Source organism: Schistocerca gregaria, chromosome 9 (genome assembly GCF_023897955.1).
Source record: "Schistocerca gregaria isolate iqSchGreg1 chromosome 9, iqSchGreg1.2, whole genome shotgun sequence".
NCBI classification, from domain to species: Eukaryota; Metazoa; Arthropoda; class Insecta; order Orthoptera; family Acrididae; genus Schistocerca; species Schistocerca gregaria.
The window spans coordinates 195,860,301-195,886,769 of NC_064928.1; the positions used below are offsets into that span (position 1 = coordinate 195,860,301).

At 41.0% G+C, this 26,469-nt stretch overlaps 1 protein-coding gene across 1 annotated transcript in view; it reads left to right on the forward strand.

The window, feature by feature from the left end:
* LOC126291803 (15-hydroxyprostaglandin dehydrogenase [NAD(+)]-like) overlaps positions 1-26,469 on the forward strand; it is a 111,458-nt gene that overhangs the window by 14,836 nt on the left and 70,153 nt on the right. The window contains exon 2 of the mRNA XM_049985499.1: positions 11,691-11,784. Within this exon, the coding sequence (XP_049841456.1) occupies positions 11,692-11,784 (93 nt within the window). The 5' untranslated portion in view covers position 11,691. The remainder of the gene's footprint in view (positions 1-11,690; positions 11,785-26,469) is intronic.

Sequence of the window (26,469 nt, forward strand, 5' to 3'; positions counted from 1 at the left end):
CAAGGGCCTTTTAAGCTACTTCCTTCGTGGATGAGTTATATTTCCTTCAAATTCTTCCTCTGAATCTCAGTCTGGCATCTTCTTTTGCTACTATTTGTTTTATGTGGTCATTCTGCTTAAGATCAGATTCTCATTCAAATGAACAAATAATAGGCATAGATTCGAATTTTTTGAGACAATTAAAAGACACACGAAGGATCTGTTTGGGGATTGTGATTGATAATACTTTGAACTTTATTTTACATCTGAATACCAAAAACAGAACAAAATGGCGCCCGTTATTATGGTTTGGTCATTGGCCTGCGAGTTTGAAATATGCAGTGTAGCCCCTCAGGAGTAATCTGAAATAAAAATTGGTAACATCTATCGATATTACATTGTGTGATCAGAAGTATCAGGACACCTGGCTGAAAAAGTTCGTGGCGTCCTCCATAGGTAATGCTGGAATTCAGTATGGTGTTGGCCCACCCGTAGCCTTGATGGCAGCTTCCACAGTCTCAGGCATACATTTAGTCAGGTGCTGGAAGGTTTCTTGGGGGATGGCAGCCCATTCTTCACAGAGTACTGCATTGAGGAGAGATATCGATGTTGGTCGGTGAGGCCTGGCACTAAGTTGACGTTCCAAAACATCCCAAAGGTGTTCTGTAGGCTTCAGGTCAGGACTCTGTGCAGGCCAGACCATTACAGGGATGTTACTGTCGCGTAACCACTCCGCCACAGGCTGTGAATTATGAACAGCTGCTCGATCGTGTTGAAAGATGCAATCGGCATTCCCCAATTGCTCTTCAACTGTGGAAAGCAAGAAGGTGCTTAAAACATCAATGTAGGCCTGTGCTCTGATAGTGCCACGCAAAACAACAAGGGGTGCAAGCCCCCTCCATGAAAAACACGGCCAAATCATAACACCACCACCTCCAAATTTTACTGTTGGCACTACACACGCTGGCAGATGGCGTTCACTGGGCATGCCCCATGCCCACACCCTGCCATCGGATCGCCACTTTGTGTACCGTGATTTATCACTCCACACAACGTTTTCCCACTGTCGCGGCTACGCCAACTCCGATCTTTGAATATTTTAAGAGTGCCACAACTCGTCCGTTACCTCACAAAGGACAACAGGCAGATTCCATATCTCTAGATTTCCGAGAAGAGTTTGATACGGTGCCCATTGCAGACTGTTAAAGAAAGTACGAGCATATCAAAGAAGTTCACAAGTATGTGAGTGGCTCGAAGACTTCTTCATTTATAGAACACAGTATGTCTTCGATGGCGAATGTTCACGTGAGACAAGGGTATCGTCAGGAGTGCCCCAGGAAAGTGTGACAGGGATCGCTGTTGTTCTCTGTACACATAAATGATTTGGCGGGCAGGGTGGGCACCAATCTGCGGTTTTTTGCTGATCATGTTGTGGTATGCAGTAAGGTGTCGAAGTTGAGTGACTGTAAGAGGATACAAGACGATGTAGACAAAATTTCTAGGTGATGTAATAAATGGCAGCTAGCTCTAAATGTGGGAAAATGTAGGTTAATGGGAATGAGCAGGAAAAACAAACCCATAATGTTCGGATAACGCATTAGTCCTGCTTGACACAGTCACATCATTTGAATACCTGGATGTAACGTTTCAAAGCGATGTGAATTGAGACGAGCATATGGGGATTTAACAGGAAAGGCTGTAAGACGTCGTGGTCTCCTGACCTTCATTGGTTACATATTCCGCCTTCACAATCACATTCCGCACGTCAAGACGCTTCATTCGAACCCACACTCGATAAGATAAAGTCAGTGTTGTATGAATTCATGTAAACGATATGTAATTAACAAGTAAGCGCACTGTGGTTGAAATACTCGAGGCTGGCGTACACACGTACATTCCAGACATGACGGTCACAGTAGCTTTTAGTTTGGGAGAGAAACCACACAACGGGACGCCGTACCCTTCAGAGGACGAGCCAGCCTATGTCGGCCGGTGACCGCCTGTATAGCGGACAGTGTGGGCCAGAGTGAAAGGGGGGGAACAACCCTGTGTTCGGCTTAAAAGCAAATTCCGCTACATTGTGTGGAAGCGGCCAGCCTATGCATTCTTTACACATAGCATGCAGTTTCAGAGATTTTCACAGGGAGACAGCAAACGCCAAAGCTACAGGTTTCTGGATTGGTCGCCTTAAACGAAACGTTATTCTTCCGTTTTAGAAGAGCAATGCTGATTGGCAGACGATACTTCTGAAGCCTTGAGCTGAAGGAATAATGGAAGAGACCGAAAGATATACCCCTTCACGTCTGGCGTGGAGAGGCACCGTTCTGTTGTCGCTCTTGGAGCAAGGAACAAGTCTCTCCTCAGTACTTCACTGGGAGAGCACCTCTCTCGAGAGCGAATCGAAGTGCTACTCTATATTGAGTCCTTGCGATTAAGCGTTGGTGGCCGACACAGTTATTGTGCGGTGTGAACGGACAGAGCTATAGTTAATCACCTGTGAGCGAATTTTGAGTGGCATCACGGTGGACTGGTTATTTGACCGGTGTACCACGCTAATAGTTAGACTATGCCAATGCTGATTGGCAGACGATATTTCTGAAGCCTTGAGCTGAAGGAATAATGGAAGAGACCGAAAGATATACCCCTTCACGTCTGGCGTGGAGAGGCACCGTTCTGTTGTCGCTCTTGGAGCGAAGAACAAGTCTCTCCTCAGTACTTCACTGGGAGAGCACCTCTCTCGAGAGCGAATCGAAGTGCTACTCTATATTGAGTCCTTGCGATTAAGCGTTGGTGGCCGACACAGTTATTGTGCGGTGTGAACGGACAGAGCTATAGTTAATCACCTGTGAGCGAATTTTCAGTGGCATCGCGGTGGACTGGTTATTTGACCGGTGTACCACACTAATAGTTAGACTAGGGGCAAATAGGAACCTTGACTTCATTAAAGCATAGGGAAAGTTTGATTGGCGAAGGTCAATCCAGATAGAACGAGAGAAAATTTGTCAGAAGCGAGTGGCGCAGACAGCAGTCATCACAGCTTACAGTATTGTGTGCTACAGCTATTGCGAGCCCCATATTTCCTCCACAACAGTACACTTCACTCATTTCACACACAACAGCCTCGACCGTACCTAGCAACATTCTAAAGGATAACTATTCAAGTTGAGTAGGCGCAGCTCTCAGCCATTCTGTCAAGTCAACAACCATCTTAAACTTTGTATAGAAATTTCATTAGCGAATCCTATCCTTGAGAGGTAACTTCCGAAAAGAACCAGGATATAACTTGTTCAATTCATAAGTAAAAGTGCCATTGTGATTTCTCAGAATTTTTGCAAAATAAATAATAATTTTCGTTAGTTACGTGTTTTTTTTACACTAAGTAGCACTATTCCAGTACCCAAGCATCCCACTAGTTACGTAATAAATTTTATGTCATTTTCTTACAGTGGACGACTCCAAAAGATATTCATTGCTGAAAGTTTTTCAGGCATTTCTCTTTAGAGCGTTAGGAGCGTCTGTCTGACTTCTGTAGTAGTGTGGGGGTGGAAATTGCATCTTGCAGGAGCCTCAGGGCAAAGGGTACATCTCAGATTAATCCGTTGCCCAGAATAACAGAATAACAGATCAACCCCACACGCTCACAAGGCGAATGGTCGACTTCGGTTTGCTGGGAGAAGTCTAGGAAAGTGTGGTTCATCTGTAAAGGAGACCGCATGTAGGACACTAGTGCGATCATGAGTACTGTTCGAGTGTTTGGGATCCGTACCAGGTCAGATTAAAGGAAGACATCGAAGCAATTCAGACGTGGGCTGCTAGATTTGTTACTGATAAGATCGAACAGCATGTAAGTGTTGCGGAGATACTTCAGGAATTCAAACGGGAATTCCTGGAGGGGAAGGCGACATTCTTCTCAAAGAAAGCTATTGAGAAGATTTAGACAACCGGCATTTGAAGCTGACCGCAGAACGGTTCTGTTGCGACCAACATACATTGCGCGTAAGGCCCACGAACATCAGATACGAGAAATTAGGGCTCATGCCTAGGCATACAGACAGTTGTTTTTCCCTCGTTGTATTTGCAACAGGAAAGGAAATGAGTTGTAGTGGTACAGTGTACCCTCCACCACGTGCCGTAAGGTGCTTGCGGAGTAACAATGTAGGTATAGACAGAGCACGGAAGGTTTCGTTTTCCTGTAGACATTTCCGAGTGGCCACATTCAAAGAGCGAAGGTGAGATCTTGGGTGCCCCTGTATTGATGGAAGTCACCCTGTCCTTCTCGCTGACTGGTTAGTCAGATACTTGTTCCGTAGACAATTTGAACGGTTCTTTCATCGAAGTGACATGGAACAAATCAGCTGGTGTTACCAATAATGAACACATTATCTTTTATACGATACTGCATGAAGAGTTTGACAGAGCACTGAAAGACCTGAGCCGAAACAAGGCCTCGGGAATAGACAACATTCCATTAGAACTACTGATGGCCTTGGGAGGGCCAGTCCTCACAAAACTCTACCATCTGGTGAGCAAGATGTATGAGACAGGTGAAATAGCCTCAGACTTCAAGAAGAATATAATAATTCCAATCCCAAAGAAAGCAGGCGTTGACAGATGTGAAAATTACAGAACTATCAGTTTAGTAATTCACAGCTGCAAAATACTAACGAATTTTTTACAGACAAATGGAACAACTGGTAGAAGCCGGCCTCGGGGAAGATAAGTTTGGATTCTGTAGAAATGTTGGAACACGTGAGGCAATACTGACCCTACGACTTATCTTAGAAAATAGATTACGGAAAGCCAAACCTACATTTCTAGCATTTTACGACTTAGAGAAAGCTTTTGACAATGTTGACTGGAATACTCTCTTTCAAATTCTGAAAGTGGCAGGGGTAAAATACAGGGAGCGAAAGGCTATTTATTATTTGTACTGAAACCAGATGGCAGTTATAAGAGTCTAGGGATATGAAAGGGAAGCAGCGGTTGAGAAGGGAGTGACAAAGGGTTGTAGCCTGTCCCCAATGTTATTCAATCTGTATATTGAGCAAGCAGTAAAGGAAACAAAAGGCAAATTCGGTGTAGGTATTAAAGTTAATGGAGAAGAAATAAAAACGTTGAGGGAGCAAAGTAAATGATGATGATCGAAGTAGAGAAGATATAAAATGTAGACTGGCAATGGCAAGGAAAGCGTTTCTGAAGAAGAGAAATTTGTTAACATCGAGTATAGATTAAAGTGTCAGGAAGTCGTTTCTGAAAGTATTTGTATGGAGTGTAGCCATGTATGGAAGTGAAACATGGACGATAAATAGTTTGGGCAAGAAGAGAATAGAAGCTTTCGAAATGTGGTGCGACAGAAGAACGCTGAAGTTTAGATGGGTAGATCACATAACTTATTATGAAGTATTGAATAGAATTGGGGAGAAGAGTATATAGCACAACTTGACAAAAAGAAGGGACCGGTTAGTAGGACATGTTCTGAGCCATCAAGGGATCACAAATGTAGCATTGGAAGGTAAAAATCGTAGAGGGAGGCCAAGAGATGAATACACTAAGCAAATTCAGAAGGATGTGGGTTGCAGTAGGTACTGCGAGATGAAGAGGCTTGCACAGGATAGGGTAGCATGGAGAGCTGCATCAAACCAGTCTCAGGACTGAAGACCACAACAACAACAACAATCTTTTATCAGGTTTGATTCCGCTGGGAAACGATCTGCACAGCTACTATATTCATTTAAACTAGTAAGGGTACAGCAGTCATTCGCAATGATGCATATTGGATGTCTACATTTCTGTCACTATGTTGCCATCTTCAGTACTAAAAAGCATATGAAGAGCCAGTTACAATAAGATAACGTGGCATGCCTTATTAAATGTACAGCTGCATAAGCTTTAAATGTAAGTCAGTCATATAATAAATGCCAGTAAAAGTAAGTTAAACCATTAAAACCACTGGTATATGCATGTAGCCCCAGCTGCACTGTTCATATCAGAGGTTCAGTTCACACTGAGAGCAATGTTTTTTATTTGTAAATTATGTTCCATTGTAAAATATGCAGCAGTAACTGAAACCAACTTCTAGTTCACACAGTTAACACTAGTATAACTGTAAAACGTTAGTTTCTGTTTTTAGTTGCAACCACCGTATTTGTTTTAAGTACACAAGTTTTTAAAAAGCATAAAATAAATAAAATGATAAAACATACGTATTATGAAGGAAAAATAAAGTTAATACATGCCGTCAACGTATCTTATATGAAAGGACGGCGCTGTAAAGTGGTATGATGTGCACTGAACCCAGCTTGCTGTAACTGTAAATAGAGGCTTCAGTGTGAACGCAACCTTTGACATTAATGTCCAGTTGGGACTATGTGTATACACAAGTGGTTTTAACGTTTAACCTTTCATTTACTCATATGTATTTTATGACTGACTTACATTTAAAACTTATGCAACTGCTGATTTAGTAAGGCATGCATGTTACCTTATTGTAACGATTTCTTGACATGTTTTTCAGCCCTGATGATGGCCACTCAGTGATCGAAATCTAGAAACGCAATAAACATCACTGCAAGTGATTGCTGTACCCTTTACTACCTGGCATTACCTTGTGGTCCTACACACACGACTACACTTAAAACCGAGATCTATTTTTTTGAGGCTTCCAGTTTTTAAGAGGGTGAGTCAAATGAAAACCTTAAATTTCTAATAACAAATCGAAATTTCGCGCCGTTGCGCTACAAATTGGTGCAGAATGACCTGTAGGTGGCAGCACAGTGCAGACACACACATACCGTCGCAGTATCAATATAAAGATGGCCGCCCCACTTGCGTCTTGCAGCAGGGAAGAACAGCGTTCTGTTATTCGGTTTTTGCGTAGTGAAGGTGTGAAACCTATTGAAATTCGACAACGAATGAAGGTTCAGTACGGTGATGCATGTTTGTCACAGCAGAAAGTCTACGAATGGAGTAGGAAGTTCGCAAATGGTGTGACTTCAGTGGAAGGTTTTCCTCGTCCAGGTCAGGCACAACGAGTTGTGACTCCACAGAGCATTGCAGCTGTTGAAGCCATAGTGAAGGAAACCCATGTAGCGACACTGAATGACATTGCAGCATGTTTACAGATTAGTCATGGGCCAGCACACCACACTGTGCATGATGCATTCCAGTTTCACAAAGTGTCTGCAAGATGGGTGCCATGGCAGCTGACTCCTGAAATGAGAGAACGACGTATTGATGCTTGTGAAGAACGTCTTCGGCGCTTCGAACGGGAAGGTGATGGCTTCCTTGTAAGAATCGTTACTGGGGACGAAACCTGGGTTCACTTCCACTAACCGGAAACGAGTGTCTTCCTCATCCACTTTACTCACCAGACCTCGCCCCAACTGATTTCCATATGTTTGGACCACTCAAAGATGCAATGTGAGGAAATAAGTTCCATTCTGATGAAGAGGTACGCTACGTGGTGCATGAGTGGTTGCACGGACTACCAAAAGAATTTTTTTCTAAAGGAATTTCTTCACTTTGTAAGCGCTGGAGGACTTGCATTGAGCGTGGGAAAGATTATGTTGAAAAGTGATACAGCTTTGTACCACTTCTGCACAATAAATAATATTTAAAAAGAATATTTAAGGTTTTCATTTGATTCACCCTCGCAAATAGAAATTCTTCCATGGAATAGAAGGAATTGTCCAGGGAAAATGATTTTAGCTTAGATATAAAACTTGCTTTACTGCCTGTGAGACATTACATCTTAATAGGCACATGGTCATACATTTTTTGTTGCTGCAAACTGAACCTCTTTCCTAGTTACTGAAAGTTTTAATAATAGGTAATAAAGGTAATTTATCCCTGTACAATAGTAATTTGAGGTCTCTGTTCTCAAATTATGATGAATAAACTATGACGCATTTCACAAGTGAAAATGTGAAAATATGTTTTGGGACAGAGCATTTAAAATGCCCAGCTGCTTGAAAAGGTACCTACTTCACGACGACAGCTGAACACCATTTACTGCTCGCATTTGTGTAATCAATACTTTCTGAGTGGTAAATTTCTTTTTTGATTCTACATTTAATTTATCAACTGTTGCTTTTAAGGGTCAAGTGATACACAACAATCATGTACAATTACTTTTGACACTCAATAACAAAATATTTAATTCTTGGGCATATTGAAATGACGATTATTAAAATCGTTATCTCTACACATGAAAAATTTTTATCACAGGAAAGAACGATTATTAAAAATCCTCATCAGCTCATTGAAATCTGTGCTGTCATAACTGGTCAATGCACTGAGTTGGTGGAAAATAAATTTACTTTTTGAACCAATGAAAGACCTCTCATGTACTCAATGTGAGGGTAGGTTAGTATCATAGTTTTTGTTATTCAGTGGTCAAAGCGTACACAAGCTGGAGTGAGCAAAATCTAGACTCAACATTTACCATGGCCTAATGCGCGATGGTACTTTACCAAGCGGCATCTGCAAATGCGTTGTCTCTGCGCTGGATCTGAAACGCTAATTCCCTACTCTGGCCTTGACTGAATTCACTGAGTCTGCGTTCCGTAGAAGGTTAATCTTTTCCTAGTCGAAATAATGGCTATTGCACACTCGCTATGGGTTGGAGTGATGTGCACAATTTCTTTGTCCACAAAAATTCCCGAAGGAATAATTAACTACCACTTTTCTATCTGTCGCCACGATACGTGAAGCATATTGTCCTCACTTTGCAGAAAGCAAAGCTCTCAACGCCCTCACTTATTTCAACACACTTGTGTGGTCCGGCGTAAGACGAGAGAGAGAGATAGATCCTTACGGTCACAAAATACTTTTATATAATGGGGATCCCACCGTGTCGCGTCTGCCTCGCGCAGTATGGCTTCGGCCAATCGCCGTTTCGCTGGATGTGAATACATTTTTATTTTTCTTGCTGGGTCGCAGCCTAGCCCTGTTAATGACGTGCAGCCACTTACACTCGGTCCGGCTTTATTTGCGTTAAAAGGAATAATGTATTGTTCTGGCCTTATCCCTTTCTGCGCTGAAGCTCACCGTTATCTTGCTAAATGGGAGTTTTACGATATCATTAACCACCACGCGTTTCGCTTTAACTTGTTTGTTCCATGCCATTGTCCATATTGGTAGAGACTGTTCTGTTACTTTTCGGTACATGAGATTAACTGCAATTGCCTTTTGCTGATATAATATAATTATTATTTTCTGAGGATCTCATACTGTATCGTCCTGTCATTATGGATCAAGCTCATGTAAGGTCCATAAAATCCGAACACCTTACAAGTTACCCCAGAAAGTTATGCCATGCGACGTTTATAAGTGGAAATAACCACTATATGTCTGGAGGTTGATTTGAATCCAAGGCAAGCAATTATATGACAGGCAAAAGTAGCTAACTTAATTGTTTGAGGAACTCACTAATATGTTTGATTCTGTTCAAATTTTTATCAATACATACACGCAAAAATTTCTGTCATATTTACTGACCTGTGTTCATGTGCTACATCAGCTGTTTGTATGACTCAATTTGTTGTACAGAACCGGATATAATGTTTTTTCTCAGAATTACGGAATCAGTTAATAATCCTATGAAAAAAATCACTGACATTTTATTCTACTACTTTCTTAGTAATGGGATTTGTTATAACACTAATACTGTCTGCAAAATCTATTAATTCTGCTTGTTGAATATTAACTAGTACGTCATTCACATCTACACTAATGTGCCAGAATATTATGACCACCTGTTTAATAGCATGTTCCACTTTTCAAACACAGTACAACAGATATTCTGCTTGGAATACATTCTACCAGTCCACGACTGGGTCCCAGAAGTATGTGGGACCAGATGTCTCTGCACAGCTCAAGTAACTCACGCAAATTACAGGATGGTAGTTTATGGGCACACAGCTTGTGCCAGATATGTGTTCCAATAGGAACAGATCAGGGACATTTGCTGGCCAAGACATCGATGTAAGTTCGCTATATTGCTCCTCAAGCCACTGTAGTATGATTCTGACCTTGCAACATGGACATCCTGCTGGTGGATGCCATTGCCGTAGGGGAAGACTTCAAACATGAAGCAATGCAGGTGGCCTACAATAGTGTCCACGTAATTCATTGCTGTCATGATGCATTTGATTACCATCTCAGATCACACGGAAGCCCAACTCAGTGTAGCCCATAGCATAATTCTGCCCAACCATCCCGCATCTGTGAGGTGATGCATGTTTCGAGCAGCTATTTGCCTTCATGCTGGCGTGTAATGAGCCGACGATCGACTTGGTGTAACAAGAAATGCGATTCATTCGATAGGCAGAACGTTTCTATTAATCCAGAGTAAAAACTCAGAGATGCTCTGCCCACCGCAATCATAACTGACTGCAGTGGGCAATCATAACTGGCCATGTCGTTGGGTTAACACAGGAACACGCGTGTGTCATTTGATGTGAAGCTCCATGTCCAACAATGGCGTTTGAACGCCGTGCTCCGAAACACTTGTGCCTGCACCAGCATTGCATTCTGTCGTCATATCTGCCACAGATCGCTGCCTATCCTGGATTACACAGTGGGGGATCCTCCGACATCTGGCTTTCGTGATGAGACATGGTCGTCCAATACCATACAGGCTACTCGTTATTTCACCATCCTTCAACCAGTTTCCATAGATACTCACATCAGTAGTATGCCAACAGGTGACCAGCTTTGCCGTTTCATTGACTCTTGTTTCCAGCCACAGCGCCACAACAATGTGCCCTTTGTCAAAACTGCTTATATCAATGGGTTTCCTCAACGTTTCTGGCCCTTATCTTCTCTATAGTGGCTGCCCATTCGTCTCTCTTCCACTTACATTCTTTCCTTACTTCAATATGTTCCTGCAACACCACCAGGAGGCATTCAACCTCGTGGTGATCAGTGGTCACAATGTTTTGACTCATCAGTATATAAGGAATAGGAGTGGACCCAAAATTGAACCTTGTGGCTCCCTTTGTGATTCCTCCTCAGTCACTGAAATTTTCTAACCTTCCAACTTTATTTAGTATGACTTTTTGCATTCTGTTTTGTTAAATACGATTCAAACCATTTGTGTGTAAAGTCATCAATTTCATAAAACTTGAGTTTTTCTAAGACAGTAACGAGACCAGCCTGCTGATATTCTGGCATCCACATGAATTCCAGACTATGAACAGATGGAATGATAATTAAATCGACACCCTAGGTGCACACACGCTTTGATATACATCATTGGGGACATGTTGAAAATGTGTGCCCGACCAGGACTCGACCCTGGGATCTCCTGCTTACATGGCAGATGCTCTATCCGACTGAGCCACTGAAGGCACAGAGGATAGTGCGCCTGCAGTGACTTATCCCTTGCACGCTCCCCGTGAGACCCACATTCCCAACGTGTCCACACCACTACATTCATAATGCTCCTAATACACGTTTGCCCATCGCACTCATTACTCGTCGCAGATTAATCTACCAAATCCCGTACGAGCTGGGGCATAGTGTGTGTGTTCGCAGAAGAAGGTCAATGGCCGGGTAGCCATATTTTAACTATATATGACGGTAATATCTGTTCCCAAAAGAACAGATACCATTGTTGAACGTGCAGCTTCTCTAGAATGAATTGATAATTAAATCTACACACTAGCTGCAAACAGAGGGGCTTCTGAAGAGTTGTGTTTGCATTTCAGGATGGATCCCACAGGAAAAGTGGCCCTGGTGACTGGAGCTGGAGGAGTGCTTGGGGGAGCCTTCTGCAGAGTGCTGCTCGGCGCAGGAGCCAAGGTCAGTGTCGCCAGCGTCTCTAAGGTGGCTGCTTTCAGTCTGCAAGATCTCTGAATTCAATGAGTCACTTCTCAATTGTTCGTAGTTACTGTGTTTCACCTAATGTCTGCGCCACATTACGAACAACAACAGGGATTCCTGCCATTATGGCAATTCCACTAGGACATAGAAAAAAACTGGTTCGCCTAGTACACGGAGTCAATTACTGTTGGTGAGCTATGAAGGATATGATTGCTGATTCTCATAAGACACATGCAGCTAATGGCATCAGAGAGGAGAAATGTTTCTCTGCAATGTGAATAAACACTAGAATAAAGAATGTCCCAGGAGGTGTGGTTATTGTTCAGGGATATGACAGGAAAGCTCTTTGAAGTCAAAAACTTCATATGGACGGACGTAGTCATATTCTGAATGAGTTCCAACGTAGAACACCTTTGAAGTACACTTGTCTTGGGGCTAGTAGCACGCACATATGTATCTTGCCCACCAACCTCTTTTATGTTTCATTCTAGCTCAACTGACCTCGTTGCTTTCAACCTTTTGGTCAGGATGTCTCCCTGCCATTAAACTAGCTTGATGAAAGTGCAGTTGTCCATTGTGTGTTGTGTGTGAAGTGGTGTGAGGGTCTGAGGTTGTTTTAAAGAGAAGTATCGGTCATCTGTGTTTACATAGCCACTGGCTAAAATGCTGTGCAGGGATGTTATTGATGTGTAAAAATGGAAAAATGGCTCTGAGCACTATGGGACTTAACATCAATGGTCATCAGTCCCCTAGAACTTAGAACTACGTAAACCTAACTAACCTAAGGAGATCACACACATCCATGCCCGAGGCAGGGTTCGAACCTGCGACCGTAGCAGTCGCGCGGCTCCGAACTGAGCGCCGAGAACCGCTAGATCACCATGGCCGGCTGTAAAAATGGAAATGAGTGTACGGAATTGTGGGCCGGGACTCTCCCATTTGGGGAAGTTCGGTCACTGAGGGCGACTTGTCCATCGGAGATGGGGATGAAATGATGAAGAGGACAACACGACACCCAGTCCCTAAGAAGAGAAAATCTCCTGCCCCAGCCAGGAATCGCACCCGTACCCATTGGCCACTCAGCTAACAGGGGCGAACATTGTCGTGTAACCACTCCGCCATAAGCCGTGCATTATGGACAGGTGCTCGATCATTTTGAAAGATGCAATCACCATCCCCGAATTGCTCTTCAACAGTGAAGCAAGAAGGTTCCTAAAACATCAGTGTAGGCATGTGCTGTGATAGTGCCATGCGAAATAACAAGGCGTGCAAGACCCCTCCATGAAAAACACGACCACACCATAACACCACCGCCTCCGAATCTTACTGTTGGCACTACACACGCTGACAGATGACGTTCACCCGGCATTCGCCATACGCACACCCTGCCATCGGGTCGCCACATTGTATATCGTGATTCGTCACTCCACACAACGTTATTCCACTGTTAAATCTGAAACGTCCCCTTAGAAAAATTTATACAAGACTGTGCTTAAACTGACACACAATATTTTTAGCGCAACGCAATCTGACTTCCAAAATCCCTACGAAAGAATGGCCCTGACTAACATTAACCTATACGTTTCACAAATCACTTACCTCACAAAAATCTTCGTTACTCAAGCTACTGCAATACAGCGAGCGCCACTACTGCCAGCTTAATAAAAGATTCAAACTACTGAAGGCACTAACTACTGATAGGCATAGTTGGCAAATGAAAGATTTTAATAGAGAACAAACAATGTATTACCTTAATAGTCATAATATATATATCAGTTCGTGACACCAATTCTTACAAATTTCAAAACACCGCCATCTCTCTCCCCACGTCCACCACTGCTGGCTGCTCACCTCCAACTGCGCAACGCTACACACTGTTCACATCCAGCTGCCCAACGCTACAATGGCAGACAACAATGCAAACCAGCCACAGACTGCACACGGCACAGCCAGTGATTTTTCAAACAGAGTGCTACGTGGCGTTACCAATAAGAAAATGTAAACAGCCTACTTACATAGCCCCCATGCTCCCCACAAAAAATTTTTACAAATTGTTTTGGGCAGTGGCCAATAATGATTTGATAAAATTTTTCATAATTACTATAACAAAGATATCAAATGCACACACTTATTGATACAATGTTGGTCAAAAGCTAAAATTTTCTCACAGTCCATAAAGACAGTCCTGATCGTTTATCACAGTAAAATAGCAGTGTGTTTGCTCAATGTCTGAGCAGTAAAAGAAGATGCACATGAAAGTAGTGGATTTCCATGCAGTCTTGATGAAATAGTGTTGTCCTTCCAACGTTAAGACAGTGCTGACTCTTGACATGCTGACAGGTAATGGGCCACAACAGAGCAAACCCACAGAAGAGTCAGTCGAAGTTGAAGACTATTGGTAGGTAGGTCATCACAGAGCAGACCCACTGTAGTCCAGGTAGAGATTACGGTATTGGTGGACCACCAGAGATGCAGACTCACTGTAGACCTTGTAGAAATAATGGTATTGGTGGGTCATCAAAGGTGTAGACCCACTGTAGTCCTTGTAGAAGTAATGGTATTCGTGGGCCATCAAAGATGCAGACCTACTGAAGTCCTTGTAGAGATGGCCAGTAGCCATCTGTTGCGACTGTGCAGGTGCACAATCACCATCGAAGAGTCTTGCCGAGAATATAGCAAGTCCATAAACCACCACTTGTGTACTCACAAAGTTTTGTTTTATTTATTTGTCCATAGAACTATCAGTGCTGTTATCCAGTCCCTTACTGAATTATTAACACACATGCAAACACTAACAGTCCTACTTCTCACATATTGTCCATATACTATGACCAACAGAAACGTGTGCAGTGAAATGTAACTTACAAATTACTTAATTTGATCAACTGGTGTCAATTACAATTTTATAACATAAGAATACAATAACAAAGGTACAAAATACATCTTTAAAGAACATAACAATACAGAAAACATTTGCAGTAGTACAGGCTTTACAAAAGAATCGAAATAGCAAATACATCAGCGTTACAAAAATTACAACATAAGTACATACATAAAAGATCAGAATAACTTTTGAAACATCAACTTCACAAATGAGCATTAAAACAAAACACAATAAATAATGTCTGAACATATTTACAAGGAAAATAACATAGTATTTGAAAAATTCTACAACATAAATCTTATTAGCTAAACACATAAAGACAGGAAAAAGGACAAATACACAAGGGTACATAAACACATAGAGGGATAATACGAAAGGAAAGGACAGGGTTTGTTTTACTGCAGTATTTAGCATAGATATCTCCCTTAGTTCATCATTATTCCCAAAAAGTCCTATCTAAACCTGCTTTCTGTATTCTGTTCACATCCTCTTTCAAAAATAGTTTTCCTCCACTGTACACTACTTTTTTGGCCAAAACATTTTCTTATAGCTTCTCAATGCTTTTCTTTCAATTCATCATAGTTAGTTTCTTATATAGGCTACCCCCTCTTAAGCTAACTTAAAGCTACTGACCTCAGATGCTAAACTAAGGGACGAGGCAATGCAGCAGCGCAAAACAATGTATACAAACAACAATGAAATAAAATGGAAGTTGTCAAAGAAGCAGCAATATTAAAACTAATATAAGGCAATGCACAGCAAACAAGAAAAATAAATCCGTAGTAAAACTGGCTTAACAGAGTAATACAAAGGGAAATTCAGTAGCACTATGCATGGCACACAGTAGAAGCAAATGCAACAGCTTATAACTAAACATGACAAAGCTCAAGCAGAAAAAATATTACAGTAAAGACAACAATGCAGAAAAGGGAGATGTCGATTCACATCTTAATGTCTATATAATTAAAGTGGTGCACCACAACTTATTCTACCATAAGAATTACCAAGTACTTGAAAAGAAAATTATGTATGCAGTTCCTGTGAAGGGAAGTCTTTTTGTGCTCCTTCGTTTTTTTAAGTACATCGTAAAGTTATTATTTACTGCATCTGTAGGCATAAAATAACTACATTAGTACATCTATTAAATTGTATTTTAACCAATGCTGCAGTGCAGATAGAAACTAGATATTAAACAAAATGAGAAAATAAATATATAAAGCAGTCCATATGGCATTTCTCTCAACTAGCAAGACAATAGCTTTGTAATGTTTATCATCGTTTCATTAGGCTTTCTACAAAGGAATGAATGTAAATAGCGAGGATAATGGCCTCTTTTTTTTTACCTGTGTCTCTGAAAGGCACACACTAATGGCTTTCTTTTTGTCAGGTGGCTGTCGCGCAGCTGGGTGCCCACGACGCATTATGTGCAGGTGGTCACTTAACTGTCTTATCGAAATATTTACGACACCAGTTTCCGCTACAGTGGCAGTCTCATATAAAAAAAATCACAGTTCAAGAATTTGCGTTACACATCAGTAGAACAAAATCCTATTGATATAACAGTGTCCAAAAATTTTCGTCGGCATTGTAATACAATCACGCATTTACATATATTTCATAACTCTTAACGTACGATTCTTGGTTTCCAACAACCTTTTTCACAAACCAGAGTCCCTAATCTCTACTCATTATTTCTTACCTTATTCGTCGACACTTCTTCAATATTCCATCATAACAGATAAGTAGCATAATCAAATAACTCATATAGCATCAGCTTATTGATCATAAACATACCGCAACAGCGTAATACACATCGTCATCATAACATCATAAAACCTCAGCCAAATCTCAAAATCGTCGTAGCTTCATCCAATAATTGCAAAACCTAAAAAAAATTCTCTGCTCACGTCAAAAGTGTCATCTACCTCAACCGTACTTTAAAAATCATGATCTCATACCCAATTATGTCATTCAAAGCTCTCATAGTATCACAATGGTACCGAAAATGTATGACCAGTTCACAAAGTACAGACAAAATACAATTTCGTAAGTGTGAAGTTATCCACCTGCGTAATTGCGTAAACATGTGTCACTGACGTAGTAAAAAGATGTTGGTTTCTCTGTCAAATGATCAGATAGCTGTGTAATTAATGTGTTAGAGAAATATGGTACCGATGTGTAAAGTTGTATAAGCAAATACCATATTAGCTAGGGCTCCTTGAGCTTGCCATACACATGGTACACAAAGTAAGCGTGTACCCCCTGAGGATTATTGTAATTATATCCTCAGGTGTTACAGATTACAGCAATGGAATGAAATGTATCGCGGAAAACCTTTGTATCATTGAACTTCAAATATCTTTAAAAATAAATGTTTTAAGTACAAAATTAGTCACTCAAATACGCGTACTGTAGCACTAAACTGTGCGTCTTGTTGTAAGATAATCTCTGTGGAAGTGTCGTAGTTATCGTCCTCTGAAAGCTAAGTTCTGCAGAAGTCAATGTACTGACCTCATGATAAACAAAAGTGAAATGCTTTCCGTATAGATATTGTAGTTATTACGTACCTTACCGTGATCAAGAAAGTACTATAATGTAACGTATTGTTGTGCTACGATAAAGGCTGTCTCATTGTAGCTATACCACAAAAGTTACTACTAAAACATGTTTTACTTTCCAGAATAATACAGAAAAACTGTGCAGATATAAAACAGATACACCGCAAAAGCAACAATGTAAATGGTGTCACATATTAGTAGCGTCGTGATATAATCTTGTAGCTATCAGAGAAACCAAATGCTAAGTCATCTTCAATCTCACCGAATGTACTTCAAATAAAGAATGTATTTTCAAGTAAACCAAAACGTTGCATAAAAATTTCATTAGCAGTACTGGTAAATGTTCTAAGTATGGAAGCCTTATAGTTGTTACGTAATCGTGCATCTAACAAGTAAGAATGTACACAAACAATAACACTGTGACGTCTGTTCACTATAACAATGCACTCGTAAATACTGCCTAAATAAGTTCTCTAAGTTCTAGACTGGATAGTTAACTTCAAAACATTGTTGCATGTTAACAGATTCTTAGTCTGACAAAGTATACTAGTGACGTGATGTCAACAGCTTTATGGCAAAGACAAAGTTAAAAAGCAGATTATCTTTCAATAAACGGTTTTACATGTGAAATGTGATGTAAACCTTTACTCTTCCTAGTACGCAGAGTTTCAACTTCAACGCAATTATCATGTGGTATACGTCCGTAAAGAATACTGGAATTTTTCTCAAGGTTAGCGTCTATGTTATTTTTCTCTGAGTCAGCCGGTGCACGCGGCTGCCTGCGGTGCGAATCATTGCCTGTCTCTTTGTTGGCGCACGTCATATTGGGATTAGGGGACCTAACTTCTATAAATTAACCTTGACGAGAAGGCCCTGCCCTGTTTGAAGCTCGCCAGTTCTGATGGAATTCCGGTCTGTCGCTATGATTATATCGTCCATCGTCATGTCGGTAGTTCCTGTAGTTTCTTTCTTGTCGGTTAAGTGGTGGAGAATTTCTCCCTGAATTATCACTGCGCGGTGGACCCTTGCGTCTGAAATTATTCTGTCTCCCGTGATAATAATAGTTCTGGTTGCTATATTGTCTGTTTCTATGATTGTCTCTGTTATATTCATCACTACGGAAATGCGATCTTTCTCTGTAACTATTACTACTCTGCTAACGGTTGTCACACGGCTGGTGTCTGTTTTGGTCACGATTTACGTTGTACGAATAGCCTTGTCGTGTATTATTTCTGTCATCGCGAAATTGTGACAGGTGTGACTTGTAATTGTTGTGTTCCTGTTTTCGCGTTCCGCGATTGTCAGTGTCAATTTCTAATTCTTCTAAGAGTCCCTGAAAAGCTTCAATGTCGTCTTTGCAACGGTCTGCCAAAATAATATGCCGTAAATGTTCAGGCAATTTGATTAAGCAAATGCGGATGAGTTCTGACGGGCTGTATGGGTTTGACAGGTACTGATTCTTGTGCAACATGTCTTCAAAATATTTCACAAGACTGGAAAATTCAGATTGTTCGAAATGTTTCATCATCATGATGCCACGTTTTACTCGGTCTTGTGTGGCTTGGGACCAATATGCTGAGAGGAAGACATGGTAAAATTCTCCTTCACTGTGGCAATCGTGAATGACCGATCGCATTCTTACAGCTGGTTCATTCTCTAAGTAGCCACACATAAATTCTAATCTGTGCTCTAATGACCAGTTGGGGGGGAAACAATGAGAGAATTGATGAAGCCACGCTTGTGGATGAATGTCGTTGCCAGAATACTTAAATGTTTTGAATTTACGTGCAGCAATGAACAGCTTATAGTCAAAATCATCGTGTCGGCGAGTAGCATATCGGTCTTTGTTACGTCGCGTCGGTGGTTCCATCTCAAAATTCGGCGCACCTTGCCAATTTCTTTCATGATTTCCGAAATGCCCTGTGTTATTATTTTGTGGCTTTTCCGTATTTCTAAGTTCGTCTTCCCGTGTTGGAGCGCGAGTGTCCTCTGAAATATGTAATTTTTGAATTACCTGCGTCAACTGATCTTGTACTTCCCGGATTTCACTTTTGTATTGCGTATTAATTTGATTCTGATTTTGTTTGAATTTCTTAATTTGTCCATACTCTTCCGTGTCAGTGATGGCTACAGGTCTTGTGTCATTCAGATCATCATCTACCTTTGGATATAAATTAGTGAACTGATCCGAAAGTTCGGTTACTTTCTCCAATAGTGAACATATTTCCTCAGTGTGTTTTTCTGAACCAAGTTTCAGAGTGTCCATTTGTGTTGAAATCGAATCTACTGTGTACTTTAAGTTTTCCTGAGTTCTTGCAAGTTTCGTAACTGAATCGGTGGATGCAACTGAGTCCATTTTAGCTTGCAAGGTGTCGTGATTTTCACGAACAACAGTTTGCAATTCTTTTATGGCTGCTTCGTGATTCTGTAATGCGTTTTCATGCTGCGAAAAAATAGGTTGAAAATGCTCACAAATTTGTGTTTTTACGTCATTACAGATTTTTTGACATTTCGATTCAATGTTATGTAACTCAGTAGTTAAATCTTCACGTGTTTGATCAAGTGTGGTGTCTAATTTCCGAAGATTTTGTTCCATTGTGTCTAACTTTCGAAGATTATGTTCCATTGTGTCCAACTGTTGCTGTGTTTGTCTCTGATTTTGTTCCATTGTGTCTAACTTTTGAAGCTTTTGTCCCATTTGTTGCATTAATTGTAATAACAGTGCACTGGTGTCTGAAACATGTTCCTTAGTGCTATTCAGCAATGCATTTGAACCGGCAATATTCGCAGTTTGAAAAACAGAAAATGTGTCTTGACTTATTTGAGAAAGTGGTGAGGACGCAAAACCTGAATCTACAGTATTTGCAAGAATGTGTCCTGTCATTTCGGAATCCTGAGGCGAGCTGTTGCCGACTGATCGATCGATAATTGTTCCCTGTTCACTACTTGTTTCACTGTCTACACCATTGTTTGCAGCTCGCTCCATTTCCCTATGTACAATTACCAAATTACTACTTTGAACATTAGTTAATTCATTACATGGTGGCGCTAACACACTGCTTTCGTCTTCACTGTCATTTCTTAGTTTACTTTGGAGCCTAGTATTACGTTTTTCACACGCCATTATAGTCACAATATTTCACATGACAACACAGAAAAGCACAATTTGAAGAGCAAAATAAGAAAACACATTAACATAGCATTCAAAATAATAACTAGTTAATTGCAAGCGCAGCTGTGAAATACTTCGTGCAAAACTACATGTATGCCAAAACTGTTTTACTGTACAAAAATGAAAGACTGCAACTACAAAGGAAATTCTCTCTACGATTACGCCCTAGCAATAAACAAAAGCTACAATAATTACACAAACTACAAGAAAAAATCAGAAGATTCCAGTGAGGTACCCTGGCAGGGTCGCCATATGAAACGTCCCCTTAGAAAAATTTATACAAGACTGTGCTTAAACTGACACACAATATTTTTAGCGCAACGCAATCTGACTTCCAAAATCCCTACGAAAGAATGGCCCTGACTAACATTAACCTATACGTTTCACAAATCACTTACCTCACAAAAATCTTCATTACTCAAGCTACTGCAATACAGCGAGCGCCACTACTGCCAGCTAAATAAAAGATTCAAGCTACTGAAGGCACTAACTACTGAGGCACAGTTAGCAAATGAAAGATTTTAATAGAGAACAAACAATGTATTTACCTTAATAGTCATAATATATATAGATCAGTTCATGACACCCATTCTTACAAATTTCAAAACTCCACCATCTCTCTCCCCACGTCCACCACTGCTGGCGGCTCACCTCCAACTGCGCAATGCTACGCGCTGTTAGCATCCAGCTGCCCAACGCTACAATGGCAGACAACAATGCAAACCAGCCACAGACTGCACACGGCACAGCCAGTGATTTTTCAAACAGAGTGCTACGTGGCGTTACCAAAAAGAAAATGTAAACAGCCTACTTACATAGCCTCCATGCTCCCCACAAAAAATTTTTACAAATTGTTTTGGGCAGTGGCCAATAATGATTTGATAAAATTTTTCATAATTACTATAACAAAGATATCATATGCACACACTTATTGATACAATGTTGGTCAAAAGCTAAAATTTTCTCACAGTCCATAAAGACAGTCCTGATCGTTCATCACAGTAAAATAACAGTGTGTTTGCTCAATGTCTGAGCAGTAAAAGAAAATGCACATGAAAGTAGTGGATTTCCATGCAGTCTTGATGAAATAGAGTTGTCCTTCCAACGTTAAGACAGTGCTGACTCTTGACATGCTGACAATGTAAACAGCCTACTTACAAATCGTCCAATCGCTTCTTACACCAAGCGAAGCGTCGTTTGGCATTTATCGGCGTGATGTGTGGCTTACGAGCAGCCGCTCGAACATGAAATCCAAGTTCTTTCAAATCCCGCCTAACTGTCATTGTATTTGCAGTGGATCCTGATGCAGTTTGGAATTTCTGTATGATGGATAGATGTCTGCCTGTTACACATTACGACCCTCTTCAACTGTGTGCGCTCTCTGTCAATCAACAAACGAAGAAGGCCTGTACACTTTTGTGCTGTACGTGTCCCTTCACTTTTCAACTTCACAATCACACCGGAAACAGTGGACCTAGGGATGTTCAGTAGTGTGGAAATCTCGCGTAGAGACGTATGACACTAGTGACACCCAATCACCTGACCACGTTCGAAATCCGTGAGTTCCGCGGTGCGCCCCATTCTGCTCTCTCACGATGTCTAATTACTACTGAGGTCGCTGACATGGAGTACCTGGCAGTAGGTGGCAGCACTATGCATCTCATATGAAAAACGTATGTTTTTGTGGGTGTCCGGATACTTTCGATCACATAGTGTAGATCCAGTCATTTTAGAAGAGTGAACGACAGTGCAAATTTAGTTAAATTTTTTGAAAAATTCTTTTGTTGAACACCTTGAGGATGTTCCTTTGGCCATGTGGACCACAGTATACTTCCAGCACGGCAGAGGCTCTCTATATTTTACCAGACATGTAAGGGAACGTCTCAGCCGCGCTTATCCTAATCGCTAGCCTGGTCGTGGCAGTACTATTAGTTGTCCACCAAGATCGGGAGACATTAGGCGACTACATGTTTATTTATAGGTTTGGATGAAGGCTGAGGTATACAAACGAAAGGTGAATAAGTGAGTTGAACTGCTTGGTCGCATCATGGACGCTGCTGTCCTCATTAGGGAATGTGCAGAGGCGTTCAAACAATACATGTTCTCCAAAGGGCGCACAGGTACACTGAAGCTGACTGTGGGATATTCGAACATTATTGAGGACTGTACAACAACTGTAGTGTGTCACCAACGGTAATGCTTAGAGGCGAATGTGCGAAAAGTGCGTATTATGAATTTTTACTCTGTAAAACGCATGTTGTAATGTCTTCTGACTGTTGTGCATGCATACCTGTGTAAACCTGACCATGTGTTGTCAAAAGTCCACAACGCAGTACGCGCCAGTTATGAGCAACACCTGGCGTCAGTTAGCGTTCAATCCTGCGTGTGTTGCACATACACCAGTGGTACGTGTACAAGTTACAATTGCAAGATTACCTCTCACAGGATGACCCTGGTTGACGGGTGGAATTTGCAGAATGGGCTCTACATCAGTGTGACATGAATCCATACTTCATACTACAGGTGTTGTTTATTGACAAAGCAAATTTTTTTGTGCAAGGAGAAGTAAACAAATACAATAATCGTTACTAGTCAGATGCAAACCCCTCATGATTGTATTCAGACTGTTTATGGAGGTCACCTGATAGGTAGGAGGGATCCTATCGAATGGCCACCATGGTCACCTGATCTAACACATCCTTACTTTTATCTTGTTGGGACATTTGAAATAAATTATCTATGAGGTAAAAATTAACGATGTAGCCCACCTTTTCCAGTGTATTACAGAAACGTGTGCATCTGTTGACCGACAGATCCTGCAACGTGTTCAGTAGGGCTGGTAAAAAAGACTCTGATGGTCTCTCCATGCAAGGGACGCCATACTGAGGATATGTTATAATGCCGACTCTGACAAACGTCCTAAACTTTAACAAGCCTTAACTACTACGCAAATAATGATATCTGAAAACTGATTTCACATGTGTATTCCTGATAAACAGACAATTCAAAGTAATGTGCCACAAGACGCGCTTCCCATTTGAAACATGTAATCCAAATCCATGATGGCGGATTTCAAGATGGCCGCCTCTGTCGCCGTAGATTCTATACGTTACGCCCCCACTTACAGATGCACCATACCAGAAGCCATTAGGATTCCTCACACATTTCGGCTTTTGTAGGTGTGTATCCACACTTTTGCCTCGCCCAGAAGTTTTTGTACCTCTCTCTCAAGCACATTTGTTTCCCTAAAACTCGTGGCTAGTGGTCTTCATAACAGAGACCAGTGGTAACACCTTTAGTTCCACTGTGCAGGGTCCACTGTTTTTCATGCTAGTCAAATTTATTTTACTTAAATGTGTCACCGGATGCCATTCCTGTATCCACAATCGCCATTTAACCCAAGAGAGGGAAGTCATGCTTGCCACACTCTGCAAATTTTGTAAACTTAGTTCTTTGTGTTATTGTACTTTAGATATTCGTGTATCATATTTTCTTTGGCGGATATAGGTGACGAGCCTATCATTTGCTTAAATGAACATGGAAAAGCACCTAAAAACCGCACCCATGTTAGCCATCGAACCAGACCAATGGTTATCAGTCTGTGTGTGTGGCCAAAACATTTATTTCAGCACGATAGTATGCAAATCATCACTCTCCTGCCACACTGTGTTATTCTAAGCAACCTCCGAAGATTCAGATGCAACTGCAAGCAACTCACAAAGGCAACAGTTAGGTTCCAAGATTTACATATTAGAAGAGTATGCTATTTGCAGGCAATGACACATTGAGGAGCCCTCAAAAATGCACTACTCTTGGTACAATTTGTTATAATTAAATTTCAGCTAGTAACAAAACTAAGACTAAAGCTTCTAGCAAATGGCAACATTCTGGGATTGTCCAGCAAACAGTTGTTGTTCATTTAGTGCCCAGAGTAGCGCTAGCCCTAACGTTAGCGTTAGCGGTAAATAACGAAGGTAGTGATGTGATGGTTCTCGTCCCATCATCTCACTTTTTTTTCTGGCGTTCGCGTTTTAATGGGATCTGATACTTTCTTATTAGTTTAATATAAGTATATACTGTAATATTCGATGTTATGTAAATGTATGTGCACCCTTTTTTGAGAAGTGAGTTTGTCCGATTGGCTTAATCTACTTGCACTACTTGTAGTGAGATATTTTGCCCATTTTTCTTTTAAATTTCGTAATTCACATATTGTAAAGATTCTGCTACTGGATAGCAACAGTGGTCAAGTAAGAATGACATTAGGGTTTCACTAAAATGTGGGAATGATAAAAAAATATTTATCTTATGTGGAGAACTATTGCAAATTTGTATCGCAATATTTGTAATGGAAATTTTATAAGCCTATGTCATTATGGATTGCACATGGTACTTTTCTTTTTCCTTTAAAACATGTACTCTGATATTGAAGTTCTTATTCTTGTATACTGCAGATAGAACAAAGTGACTAGCATATAGTCACTGGAAAAATGTTGTTGTTGTCTTCAGTCTGAGACTGGTTTGATGCAGCTCTCCATGCTACTCTATCCTGTGCAAGCTTCTTCATCTCCCAGTACTTACTGCTCTCTACACCCTTCTGAATCTGATTAGTGTATTCCTCTCTTGGTCTCCCTCTACGATTCTTACCCTCCACGCTGCCCTCCAATGCTAAATTTGTGATCCCTTGATGGCTCAGACATGTCCTACCAACTGGTCCCTTCTTCTTGTCAAGTTGTGCACAAACTCCTCTTCTCCCCAGTTCTATTCAGTACCTCCTCGTTAGTTACGTGATCTACCCATCTAATCTTCATCATTCTTCTGTAGCACCACATTTCGAAAGCTGCTACTCTCCTCTTGTCCAAACTATTTATCGTCCATGTTCCACTTCTATACATGCCTACACTCCATACAAATACTTTCAGAAACGACTTCCTGACAATTAAATCTATACTAATGTTAACAAATTTCTCTTCTTCAGAAACGCTTTCCTTGCCATTGTCAGTCTACATTTTATATCCTGTCTACTTCGACCATCATCAGTTATTTTGCTCCCCAAACAGCAAAACTCCTTTACTACTTTAAGTGTCTCATTTCCTAATCTAATTCCCTCAGCATCACCCGACTTAATTCGACTATATTCCATTATCCTCGTTTTGCTTTTGTTGATGTTCATCTTAAATCCTCCTTTCAAGACACTGTTCATTCCGTTCAACTGCTCTTCCAAGTCCTTTGCTGTCTCTGACAGAATTACAATCCCATCGGCGAACCTCAACGTTTTTATTTCTTCTCCATTTACTTTAATACCTACACCGAATTTGCCTTTTGTTTCCTTTACTGCTTGCTCAATATACAGATTGAATAACATTGGGAACAGGCTACAACTCTGTCTCACTCCCTTCTTAACCGATGCTTCCCTTTCATACCCCTCGACTCTTATAACTGCCATCTGGTTTCTGTACAAATAATAAATAGCCTTTCGCTCCCTGTATTTCACCCCTGCCACTTTCAGAATTTGAAAGAGAGTATTCCAGCCAACATTGTCAAAAGCTTTCTCTAAGCTGTAAAATGCTAGAAATGTAGGTTTGGCTTTCCTTAATCTATTTTCTAAGATAAGTCGTAGGGTCAGTATTGCCTCACGTGTTCTAACATTTCTACGAAATCCAAACTGATCTTCCCCGAGGTCGGCTTCTACCAGTTTTTCCATTCGTCTGTAAAGAATTCATGTTAGTATTTTGCAGCTGTGACTTATTAAACTGATAGTTCGGTAATTTTCACACCTGTCAACACCTCCTTTATTTGGGATTGGAATTATTATATTCTCCTTGAAGTGAGGGTATTTCGCCTGTCTCATACATCTTGCTCAGCAGATGGTAGTGTTTTGTCAGGACTCCTCTCCCAAGGCCGTCAGTAGTTCCACTGGAATGTTGTCTACTCCCAGGGCCTTGTTTCGACTCAGGTCTTTCAGTGCTCTGTCAAACTCTTCACACAGCATCGTATCTCCTATTTCATCTTCATCTACATCCTCTTCCATTTCCATAATATTGTCCTCA